General features: G+C 44.8%; 1 protein-coding gene across 3 annotated transcripts in view; it reads left to right on the top strand.

Moving 5' to 3' along the window:
• IL17REL (interleukin 17 receptor E like) overlaps positions 1 to 13,184 on the top strand; it is a 57,560-nt gene that overhangs the window by 27,749 nt on the left and 16,627 nt on the right. For all 3 annotated transcript variants that reach the window (XM_044276872.1, XM_044276870.1, XM_044276871.1), the window contains 3 exons: positions 1,195 to 1,309; positions 7,005 to 7,049; positions 7,368 to 7,507. In XM_044276872.1, the coding sequence (XP_044132807.1) occupies positions 1,195 to 1,309; positions 7,005 to 7,049; positions 7,368 to 7,507 (300 nt within the window). The remainder of the gene's footprint in view (positions 1 to 1,194; positions 1,310 to 7,004; positions 7,050 to 7,367; positions 7,508 to 13,184) is intronic.

The raw sequence follows: 13,184 nt of genomic DNA, 5'->3' as shown, positions 1-13,184 counted from the left end.
AACCCATAAGACAATGGCACAATTGTGTTTTTTTTCCAATGTCACCCTATTTAGTTTTTTTTTCTAGCTTCCTATTACATTGTATGGAATATTAAATGGTGCCATTACAAATGGTGCCTGCAAATAGCGAGGCCGCATGCAGTTAACAAAAAAAATAAAAAATAAGGCTCTTGGAAGGCAGGGAGTAAAAACGAAAAAAAAAAAAAAACTGAAAATGGCTGCGTCAGTAAGGGGTTCAAGGAGTTCCTTGCGATGGCTACTTTCACACTAGCGTTCATGGGTCCGTTCGTGAGCTCCGTTTGAAGGAGCTCACGAGCGGACCCGAACGCCTCCGTCCAGCCCTGATGCAGCCTGAATGGAGCGGATCCGCTCAGACTGCATCAGTCTGGCGGCGTTCAGCCTCCGCTCCGCTCGCCTCCGCACGGACAGGCGGACAGCTGAACGCTGCTTGCAGCGTTCAGCTGTCCGCCTGGCCGTGCGGAGGCGTGCGGATCCGTTCAGACTTACAATGTAAGTAAATGGGAACGGATCCGCTTGAAGATGAGCCCATATGGCTCAATCTTCAAGCGGATCCGTCCCCCATTGACTTTACATTGAAAGTCTGAACGGATCCGCTCAGGCTACTTGCGAACTTAGAAATTTTTCTAAGTTATTAATGCAGACGGATCCGTACTGAACGGAGCCTCCGTCTGCATTAATATGATCGGATCCGTTCAGAAAGGATCCGATCAAGCGCAAGTGTGAATGTAGCACTAAGTGAATGGATATTATTAATACAACTACAGAAATAGCCTAAAACCATTCATCAAAGATTGTTACAATTTATTCTCTAATAGAATCAAATTTGGTGATGCCTTTAATAATGTAATAAAATCTTCACATACAATGTAATAAAAGCATTTCCAATAACCCTTAACTGCAATATGTGGGAACATTTCATACACATTTTCCACAAGTTATGTACCGGTAATCGTGTTGTTTAAAAATGGATTTTTCCTTTAAGGAAGTGTCTTCTCTATTGTTGGCAAACAGCATGGGGAATCTCAGAGACAGATATCGGGAAGTAAATATGAAAGTAAACTAGTTCAAAGAAGTCAAAAAATTGGCAAGCTTACACATGTTATTAATGCAGACACATGTAAAGGATTAAATACGGTAAATAGAAACATGTCAAATTCTGCATTCCATTTCCAGGTCCAGGTCCATGCTAACTGCTTTGAAGTGGGTGTTTCTGAGCATGTCTTTGTAACTATGAAGACAGTACCAGATTATTGTGGCATTGAAATAAGCAAAGAGTATCACGTAGAAGGTAAGTGAATACAATTATTGTTATATCAGAAATGTTAGAAATGATATGATAATGATAACATGTGATTACCACTTTTCAGGTACCTTACCGTTATGTAAGTGTATAAAGCAAAAAACGCACGGATTTCTGTTTGTACATATGATATGTTAGCTAAACATTACACTGCGTTCCTGCTATTAAAGGGGAATCTGTCACCACATACCACTATGTGAAAACGCTCAGCAGCTGTCCACGCTTTCCACACTTGTAAGACGAGTCCCATGTCTCTTCTGGCATCCCCATGAAAAAATACTTTTTATATAGTATAAATTACCCCCTAGGTGCAGCAAGGACAGTACCGTTGCACCTTGATCCCAAAAGAAAGAAAGATGGTCCAGCTTCACTGAAAAATACTTGAGGCTTTATTCAATCCCGTGCAGATAAAAACCAACATACAGCAATGCAGAAAATCGACCGGTTTCGGATCACTATAGATGCGGATCCTTAGTCATGATGTGCCTTGCACCTTGATGCACCTTGATGCACCTAGAGGCTCCCCCCTGTCTTCTATTTTGTGACCCTAATGGCTCATGCACACGATCGTATTTTTCTTTCTGTGTCGTTCCGTTTTTTTTGCAGAACATATGCGGAACCATTCATTTTAACGGATTCACAAAAAAACTGAAGTTACTCCGAGTGCATTCCGTTTCTGTATGTCCGTATTTCTGTTCTGAAAAAAATAGAACATGTTCTATTATTGTCCGCACTACGGACAAGGATAGTACTGCTGTATTAGGGGCCAGCTGTTCTGTTCCGCAAAATACAGACTGCACATGGAGGTCATCCATATTTTTTGCAGATCCGTTTTTTAAGGACCGCAAACTACATACGGTCGTGTGCATGAGACCCTAACTCTGTGATATATCTGCCATAAGCTAAAGAGACAGCACAAAAAAAAATTTTTTACCCCTTGGAGAGGCACCACCATCCCTCTGATGAAAGTGTATGTTAAAATATAACTTTTAGTAGGTTGTTATCTTCAAAGGATTTTTTCCTTTTTGTATATATATTAAAATTATATTAAAGTACTAGCACATATGTAAAAAGACTCAATTAGAGGTTAGTCAAATGATGTCATAATAACATGAATTAAAAATAAAAGCAATTTTAACTCACTTCACCCAGGAGGTACCGGCTGGGATAAACACAAAACACCCACCGAATAACCTCCTGCACCTGGGTCACCTTTAAGATCTCACGGAATGACAGCAGTCCAGTCGAGCCTCTTGTCAATCGTCTTTTATTGAACCACAGGGTGGGGTGAAGGTATCTTGCTCAACGCGTTTCGGGGTATGAGAAAACCCCTTCATCAGGAGCATATCTCTGATGAAGGGGTTTTCTCATACCCCAAAACGCGTTGAGCAAGATACCTTCACCCCATCCTGTGGTTCAATAAAAGACGATTGACAAGAGGCTCGACTGGACTGCTGTCATTCCGTGAGATCTTAAAGGCGACCCAGGCGCATTTTACATTTTATTGAGTAACTCATTGGCTATACAACATTTTTAATTACATACAATTACAAAAGTATTCAGACCCAAGTGCTGGTTTGTAAATTGTAGAATGCACAATCAGTTTTATTATAGAACAAAAATAGAAGATGTCAGTCCTGTGTCCCAAAACACGGACAATTACCTGCGCTGCTGGTTCCGGTGTGGTGTGGTGGGTAATTCACACTAGGTAATCATATAATAAAAGTTTGAAACTGCGCTGCTTGAGACTCCTGTGTATCGGATGACAGAGTCTCAAGCAGCGCGGTTTCAAACTTCTATTATACAGTTTTATTATAGGTATGTTGTGTGCCCTTATGTTGCCCCACAACTGTTGGTGCACATGGCTGACCTCTGTACACAGCACCCGCTGGACCCTGCTCGCTTTGCAGGTTTCTTGTCAGCACGACACAGGCCAATGCGTGTGAACATAGGAGTGAATAAATAAGCTTTGTTTACTTGATTTTGGGAGTTCTGCCGATTTATTCCCACTCCCCTTATTTACCTTTTGGGGAAGACACGGATGAGCCCCCTATTTTCTGAAACTCTATGCTGCTTTCTTTTCCTACTTGTGTCTATTGTTCTATTCCTTTTTTCGGCGTATATGATGTGTCTCCATTACAGTTGTCAGCTATTCCGCTGAATTATGGGCTACATTTAACCTTTACTTTTCCTGTATGTTTCATGTCCTCAGGTACATATTGCATTTTGTCCTAACCAGCCATGTGGTTATAATGTAGTTATTAATGTTATGCTAAACATATGGTTTTAGCTTTCCATTTGTTTATCACAGAGCACAAGCAGTAATACTTCTCAGTCTTTCAAGCACATGTATAATATTCTTACAATACTGTACGTGCTGGTAGAAATTGGCATTAGTATTAAATAAACAACCTGGTCTGAGATATAGTTCTTGTTAGATGTACTGTAAATCTCTCATTGTAACAGTTAAGGCTCCCATACACTGCTCCCTCCTGGCTTCCCCATACACCTACATAGTTCAATTCGTCTGGTGTTTTCCATTCCAATGACATGTAGAAAAACTTCACATTCAAGCTCCAATGTCAATATTTGCAACTTACTTTCATTCTAAATGTAAAACTGACTATACTAAAAACCCTATATTTCTAGAAAAGCAAATACTTGAAAGGGCTGTCCTTGACTGGAAAAAGTCACTGCTCTCTTCCAAAAACAGTCCCAAGCCTGTGCCTAGATTGTGTCTGGTAATGCATTTACTTTAATGTAGCTGCCCTGCAATACCACACACAGGTGGTCAGGTGTGGCACTGTTTCTGGAAGAAAGTAGCCATGTTTTTTCCTAATCCTGGACAACTGGTTTATAGAGGTTGTGCACCTTTAGGGGGTGGCCCTATTGGGCAGACCTGCAAAAAGAAACATACTTACCTGCTTCCCGGTTCTGGATCCCTGCTCCTTTTCTTATCAACCTTGACTGCTCCGCTGTGTTCCCAGGACGTTTTGATGCCACTGAAGCCAATCTATGGCCACAGCAGTGACCACCTCCCCGTGCATCATGACAAATGATCACATGATGCAATGGGAGTAAGTCACCACTGTGGCCAGCAATGGGGCGGGGTGCCTGGTAGGGAACCAGCACCTGGAAGCAGGTAAGTATGGCAGGTCTGCCCCCTCCAAGGTGCACAACCCCTTTAAGTGTAAAATGGTACAACTGCTTGGGACTGCTATGACCAAGTGGCTCCTAGACAAAAAACTAATTGAGGAAAGAAGTTAGGCCTCTTTCACACTTGTGTTGTCTGGATCCGGCGTGTACTCCACTTGAGTACTAAAAGCATTTGAAGACGGATCCGTCTTCAAAATGCGTTCAATGTTACTATGGCAGCCAGGACGCTATTAAAGTCCTGGTTGCCATAGTAGGAGCGGGGAGCGGTATACTTACAGTCCGCGCGGCTCCCGGGGCGCTCCAGAATGATGTCAGAGCGCCCCATGCGCATGGATGACGTGCCATGCGATCACTTCATCCATGCGCGTTGGGCGCCCTGACGTCACTCTGGAGCACCCCGGGAGCCGCACGGATGGTAAGTATGCGGCTCCCCCGCTCCCCGCTACACTTTACCATGGCTGCCAGGACTTTAGCGTCCCGGCAGCCATGGTAACCATTCAGAAAAAGCTAAACGTCGTATCCGGCAATGCGCCGAAACGACGTTTAGCTTAAGGCCGGATCCGGATCAATGCCTTTCAATGGGCATTAATTCCGGATCCGGCCTTGCGGCAAGTGTTCAGGATTTTTTGCCGGAGCAAAAAGCGCAGCATGCTGCGGTATTTTCTCCGGCCCAAAAACGTTCCTGTCCTGAACTGAAGACATCCTGATGCATCCTGAACGGATTTCACTCCCTTCAGAATGCATTAGGATAAAACTGATCAGGATTCTTCCGGCACAGAGCCCCGACGACGGAACTCTATGCCGGAAGAAAAGAACGCAAGTGTGAAAGAGCCCTTAACTACACATAATATAGTAATTATTAGCTCAGTGTCACAGACACATTAAGCTAATTTCACATGAGCAATGTTTCTGCCTGGATCCTGTTTCAGTCTAGAATGGATGGCATCTGGACTGAACAATGAGCTATTCAACTGAATGGATATCTTCACATGGGCAGCTTTTCTGATTGGACCATCATTCCATGGACCATCAACTTAGTAGGTCTTTGGGAAAAACGGACCACACATGTATGCTACTCTGATGCCGTCCACTTAAAAGCTCATCTGTGTTCACCATTCAGAACATGGACGAGTTTCCTGTTGTTCATTTTAGAGGTTGTTTTTACATCAGCACATACGTAGCATTTATTATGCAGATAAAGTTAATACAAGGCATTTACTAATGTATTGTTATTATCCATATTGTTTCCTTTGCTGGCTGGATTCATTTTCCCATCACATTATACACTGCTCGTTTCCATCCTGTAATCCAGAACCGGTGGTTGTGCATGCACACTATAGGAAAAAGCACTCGTCTGTGAGCTTCCATCGTCCCAGTTACCAGAGAGGCCGTCGCTTTTTCCCATAGTGTGCAAGCACGACCAATAATAGATCTATGAAAAAAAATTATGAATATAATTTGAATGCGACTAGACATAAACTATCTTGCACTGTATGTCAAATTTGCTGACACTATTTTTTAGGATGTGAATACGATATTACTGCCATTAAACGGAAAAGAAACAAAGAATAACTCAGTGTCACAGCAGATAATTCTGTACTGATCTTGTCTCATTTGCTTTCATAAGAAATGTAAAACATTTTAACTAGACTTTCCTTCACGTTTCACAAAGATATAACTTGCTGGCGTAGCCTTGTATCAAAATACCCTGTCCAAGGCAGAATGGCTTGTATGTACCCGCTTTGGACACCTAGCACCCAGGACTAGGGATGAGCGAGCCCGTGGAAGTTCGGGTCCGCCGAGTTTGGCCGGACTTCAGGTCAAAGTTCGGGTTATGGACCCAAACTTGATCTGAACTTGACCGCGAACCCCATTAAAATCAATGGGGACCCGAACTTCACATTATTATTTTCTGTTAAAATATCGGAAAATAATAGCATTCTTAAGACAGAATGCAAAACCATATGGCCATTTAGGGGTTAAAAAAACAAACCAACAACTCACCTCATTCACTTGATTGCGCTGCAGCAGCTTCTTCTATCTTCACTGGACAGGACTTGCCAAATGACCTGCGATGCATGATGACATCACCACGTGGGAGAGAGCGGTGACATCATTGTGTGATCAAGTGGATGAGGTGGGTTTCTTTTTTTAACCCCTAAATGGCCATATTGTTTTGCTATAGGAATGCTATTATTTTCCGATATAACCATGTTATAACGAAATATAATAATATCACTCAAACACTGAACCCAAACTTCAGTGAAAATATCCTGGTTAGGGTCCGGGCACCCGAACTCGCAAAGTTCAGTACGAACACGAACTTTGCAGTTCCGGTTCGATCATCTCTACCCAGGGCACATGTTCCCTCAACCCCATTCTCACTAGCTACATCATTCTCCAAGTAGTCTGGGTTATTAATATGAAGAACTGTAAATGTGATTATGTACTGTGATTAGTATCATTTGTTGGAAATAAATCTCTAGGATTAAGTATGTGCTCTAATATTTGTATGTTTTGCTTCCAGGTTGTCACAATAAGGATGTAGGGAAGTACATACTGCCCTGTCTAAGTAAGTAAAAACCTAATCGGCAAGGAAGGTGTTAATAATAAAACTAGTTATGCTTACCAGTTCAAACCTCCATTTCTCCAGCACCACCACTCTTCTTCTCCCCACCGCTGCACCTATGACGTCATGTTCTTGGCTGTAGCCATGATGTCCTGTATACTGTACATGGATGCTGCAGCCAATCACCTGATATATGCCTATATGTATGCACATCATTTTAACAGTTGGAATTCATTTCATAAATGCGTTCTTACCTGCACTGTGTATAGTTGTTCCAACATATGTGGAAAGAAAGTAATGGAAACGTGTTTTCTTATTTAGCTGGGAGATTGGATTACATGATCAACGAAGAGAAGAAAAATATAATTGTTTCTGTTTCAAATAATCCGGAAGATTATGATTACAATGTACGTCTGTGTTTGAAAAAAATCAGCTGCCATGACACTGGAGCTCATGCCCGGGTTAGTACTATCATTTGTAAATCATTTTGGAAGTCAGTTATGAGGTTTTTGACATTTTATTGAATGCTTCAGTTACTGACTTTTATATTACTATCGAACACCTATAAACAGGATGGAGCTATTGTAGTGTATATAGTAGTACGTAGCTGTGGTCAGGGTTGGCTGTAGAGCATATAGCTGTTGGGGGCTGCTGTAGACAGATCTCTCCTCCACTCATCCTATGGCCTGCAATGCTGCTCTGTATAGAAAGATGCAGGACAGGCATAATGCACAAAAGATAACCAAAATGGAGCGGACCCCTCTACTGTATTTTTTTTTACCTATCTCAAGTACAGTACCCCATCTCGTGCTGCCATGATTGGAAAGTTGGTTGCACATGGGCATCTCTATCTGTTGGGAGTATGCATCTCTATTTTCCAAATTCTTTGATAAGTGAATGGAGAGATCCATGCTGTGTGGCCACTCTCCATTCACTGCATCCACAAGATAGGGCCCTGTTTTTTAGACAGGTTTGGGTACCAGCGGATGGATCTGCACCTTTTGTACATTGATAGTATATTTTGTGGATATGCCATAAATGTCCACATAAAAAAATAAAAAAATGAATACAAAATTATTTGCCCATGCCATCAGCAGTAAGCAACACTCTGATGCAACACCTGTGTTCCCCTCACCCCTCATCATGTCAGCAGGGTGATTATGGAATAGTGATGGCCTTGCGGTTTGCCCGGCAGTCGGTTCGCGGTGAACTTTGCGCATTCCTGAATCGCCAAACATGCGAACATATGGCCATGTACGGCGCCATATTCTTTTGCATTGCGCCGAACTTTGACCCATGACACATCCATCAGGTGGAACAGGACAGCCAACTGAGACGTTTCAGCACATGCACACACCCCCAACCTATAACAGAACCCGATCTGGCAGCCATTTTACATTATGTGTTTTGCCAGTGTAGGGAGAGGTTGCATTTTGGAGCAGGGACAGGCTGTTAGGAACTTAAGGACACTAAACACTAGCTAATAGGGCCTCAAAAGTCTTTTTAAGAATTGGTAACGTTGTGCTATTGATAGGTGTAATACACAGAGGGGTGTGATATACTTATAATATACTTTCTAACATAGAAAGTATATTATAGTGCATTTGTATGCTTCCAGAAAATACTGATTGAGGGCTGCAATCTATCAGCTTCCACAAAATAGTGATTGAGGTTTTCCATATACCTGCATCCACAAAATTACTGCTTGAGGGTGATATGCCAGCTTCGACTAGCAACTGATTGAGACCTGCCATATATCAGCTTCCACAAAATAGTGATAGAAGTTTTCCATATACCTGCGTCCACAAAATACAGATTGTGGGTTTTGATATACCTGCTTCAACCAACAACTGATTGAGGCCTGCCATATATTAGCTTCCACAAAATAGTTATAGAGGTTTTCCATATACCTGCGTCCACAAAATTATTGCTTGAGGGTGATATACTAGCTTCAACTAACAACTAATTAAGGGGAGGCCTGCCATATGTCAGCTTCCACAAATACTGCTCTTCTCTAGAGACTTCGGCACAGGGTCATTTTGAAAATGACAGGCAGAGGAAGAGGCAGGCCGTTCCACCAGGGTGGTAGGGCTTGGGCAGGTGCACCAGGCTGGAGCCTAAGTGGGAAGTTGGAGAAGGTGCGTGTGATTACATCAAAGGATGCACTAGAGTTGGTCGAGTGGCTCACTCAGCCTTCCACTTCTGCACCCTCCTCACTCTCTGCTGTGTGCATCCCCAAAGACACCACCACCACCATAGCCCCTCCACTCGAGTCAGAGGAATTATTTTCCCATCCCTTCCCAGACCTTACCGATGCGAAGCCATTCTTGGAATCAGATGAGGAAGCGGAGGTAGCAACGGCTGCCACCCAGGGTCTGACAACAGTACTTAGATCAGCCCAAGGAGGGTGTTCACCAATGTTGCTGCCTACTCCAAGATCTCTAATGTCAATGGTGGTAAAGGTGACGATGATGACATATCGATGGACGTCACGTGGGTGCCCACAAGAGAGGAAGAGGAGGGGAGTTCAGAGGGTGAGATGGAGCAGCAGATAGGGAGGAGAAGCAGACAGAACTCGTAGTGAACAGGAGGCAAAAAGCAGACTGCAAATGTATCTGGAGTGAGCCATCCACCATGCACGGTCACATCTGGCGCTCCCAGGACACCGGCACATGGCTCCGCAGTGTGGGCTTTTTTTTAGCGTGTCAGCTGCTGACAATAGTTTTGCCATCTGCAGCCTGTGCTGTCAACGCATAAGACGCGGTAAGCCCAACACTCACCTAGAGACAATCACCGAGCCCAGTGGGAGCAACACCGTAAGAACCCACAAAGCCACTCTCCCGTAGCTCCACGTCCTGCTTCTTCTCCTTCTCCTCTTTCCTCCCATTTGTCCTACACTCCACCTTCCACCATGCTGTCGTCGTGTTCAACTGGCACAAGGCAGGCTTCCGTGGCCCAAATGTTCGAGCGTAAAAAAAATGATGACGCCGGATAATCCTCTTGCCCAACGGTTGACCGCTGGCTTGTCGAAACTGCTAGCCCGCCAACTACTGCCATATAAATTGGTGGACTCAGAGGCCTTTAGAAAATTTGTGGCCATTGGCCACCCGCAATAGAAGGTCAATGGAAGGAAATATTTCTCCCAGAAGGGCATCCCTGAACTATATGGCCACGTTCAGCAGCAAGTTAATATATCTCTTGCACACAGTGTCGGTGACAAGATACATCTGACCACAGAAATGGTCTAGCAAACACAGGCAGGGAAGGTACATAACTTTTAGTGCCCACTGGGTGAACCTTCTGGCAGCCATCAAGCATGTAACCCGTGGCACCCGTGTGGATTTGGTGTTACCGCCACGGACTGCATGCAGGCCTGCCTCTTCTTCTCCTCCTCCTACTCCATCCTCTGTCTCCTCCTTTTCCACTGCTACCGCCTCTTCCACTGCACCCCCCAGCTCCCCAGAACCTATTTGATATGCCATGTGAGACGTTGCCATGCTGTGCTGCGGCTGTTGTGCCTGGAAGCCAAGAGCCACATCGTTCCTGCACTGCTTTCAGCTCTGCGATCAGTGGCTAACAACGACAATGGTGCCAATCTGCTGACAGCGCTGAAACAGGGCAAAATGACACACATGCCATGCATGGCACTCATCCTGAACTTAGTCGTGCAGCGATTCGTTGCCAAATACCCCGGGGTACAGGACTTCTTGCGGCAGGCCAGGAAAATCTCTGGCCATTTTAGAAGATCTTACATGGCCATGGCTCGCCTTGCTGATGTTCAGCGGCGACACCACTTGCCCATCAACGTCTGATTTGTGACTGCCTGACGCACTAGAACTCCACCTTGTATACGCTTGATAGGCTGCTCCAGCAATGACTACCTGAATGAACTCTGCGGCAGGACAGGTTCTGGGGAGCTTGGTTTCTTTTCACAGTGCCAGTGGCTGATCATGCACGATGCATGTAGACTTCTGTGGCCATTTGATGAGATCACCAAACTGGTCAGTCGCAGCCAGGAAGCCATCAGTCACATCGTACCTTACGCCTTCTTTCTGGAGCGTGCATTGCGTTGTGTCATTAATCAAATCGTCCAGGAGCAGGAGCTGGAAGATGAGGAAATCACAATGCTGAATGAATTCCCAAGGGGGGATACTCCATCTGAGACAAGTCAGCAGGAGTCTGGGAAGGAGTCAGAGGAGGATAGTGGCTGGGGGGAGGAGGAGGAGCAATAAGAGCAGGCTTTTACCTTTTCGGGGATCTCTGGTGTTGTCTGTGGCTGGGGGAGGAGACCGAGGATGAAATTCTCCTGAGTGATGAGCAGGAGCAAGGGCGCTCCACCGCTTCCAATTTAGTGCAAATGGGGGCCTTCATGCTCCAGTGTTTTAAGAGGGACCCCCGTATAAAAAGCATAAAGGTCAAGGACCTGTACTGGGTGGCAACGTACTTAGAACCTCGGTACAAACACAAAATGGTGGACATGTTACCAGCATCACAGAGGGCTGTCAGAACGCAGCATTTCCAGGCCTTGCTGCAAGAGATGCTGCATTATGCTGTTGCGGGCAAGAATTTCCACCCACAATGAAACAGGTGTGGGTACCAATCCTACCGTGCCTGCAAAAAGAGGGCGTTTTGAAGATGTGTTGGTCACTTCAGACATGATATCATTCTTGCATCCAATCCATCGACAGCTGCCCTCCGGATCCAGCCTAAGAAACGCTTAGTCCAACAAGTGTCCGACTACATTGGGTTAATGGCTGAGAAGTGAGAAACCTTTTGACTACTGGGTGTGCAGGCTTCACCTGTGGCCAGAGCTGGCACAATTTGCCAAGGAACTCTTGGCTTGCCCCTCGTGGAGTGTCCTGTCCGAAAGGACGTTCAGCGCAGCAGGGGGGATCGTGACCGATAAGCGCACTCGCCTAGCTCACGACAGTGTGGACTACCTCACATTTCTAAAAATGAATGAGGCATGGATCTCAGAGGAATTCAACACATGTAATGACCACGTGTAATTGAATTTCCTCATGCCAGCTCATATCCGCCACCACCGAGAACAAAGAATGGTCCTTGCCTTACGTATATATTGCGGCATAAAAGGCCTTTTATGTCAGGTGAATGCCTAATTTTTGGGGCCTTTACTGGCCAACAGTTACATATTTATCCTGTGACCGCCTAATGTATCTCCAGCCACAGAATCCAAAGTTCTTTGCTGTCAAGTGAATGCCTATTGCCTAATCTTTGGGGCCTATACTGGCCGGCAGTTACATATTTATCCTGTGACCGCCTAATGTACCTCCAGCCACAGAATCCAAAGTTCTTTGCTGTCAGGTGAATGCCTATGGCCTAATTTATGGGGCCTCTACTGGCCGACAGTTACATTTTTTATCTCTAGCCACCCTTGCCTCACTCCTCTGCCTCTCATTATGGTGGCGTATGAACCGCATTCACCATAAGGACCTTCTAATGTCACAGGGTCATGTGACTGTACCCCCCACCCCAAACTGTGCCCCTCACCCCGTACTTTGCCCCCCTTATACCTTGCATTGTGCCCTCTTACCACACCCTGTCCAGTGCCCCTAGTCATTCCCTGTAGTGTCCCCTCTTATACCTTTTTATCCGGTCACGGTATTGCGGTGTTATCTGGTCACTGTACAGAGGTGTTAATGTTTGGTGGTGGTATCCAATAACTGGATGGCCATATCTATATCCCTTCCCCTGCCCACTCCATCCTTTTTTAGACCTGGAAAGATGCCTAACATAGACATATTTCTATATAATAAATGACCACCTAATTGTATTATTATTCGGGGGTAGGGCTAATATCTTTATATTATACAGATTCTAGTGTATTATACTGTTCCCTGTATTTTCCAGTAGAAAATGATCCTTGGGAAGCACAGTCCTCATCTCTGACCACCAGGACCAGGTAGCGCTTTTTCAGTAGATGGCGGCCTCCCCTCTCTGCCAAGCTGCTCCGCTTTGTACTGGTGCTTATTCTGACACTAGGGCTGGGTTCACATCCTACTTTTGCCATCCATTTAATGCATACCAAAAATGCATGCGTTAACAGATGCCTCAGACTGATGCCGCACAGTGGCATCCTTTCACCATACAGTTCCATGGTAGAAAAAAAAATTACGT

The sequence above is a fragment of the Bufo gargarizans genome, chromosome 2, assembly GCF_014858855.1.
Source record: "Bufo gargarizans isolate SCDJY-AF-19 chromosome 2, ASM1485885v1, whole genome shotgun sequence".
NCBI classification, from domain to species: domain Eukaryota; kingdom Metazoa; phylum Chordata; class Amphibia; order Anura; family Bufonidae; genus Bufo; species Bufo gargarizans.
The sequence above is the reverse complement of the archived record's forward strand: the minus strand, read 5'-3'. Positions and strand labels throughout refer to the sequence as shown.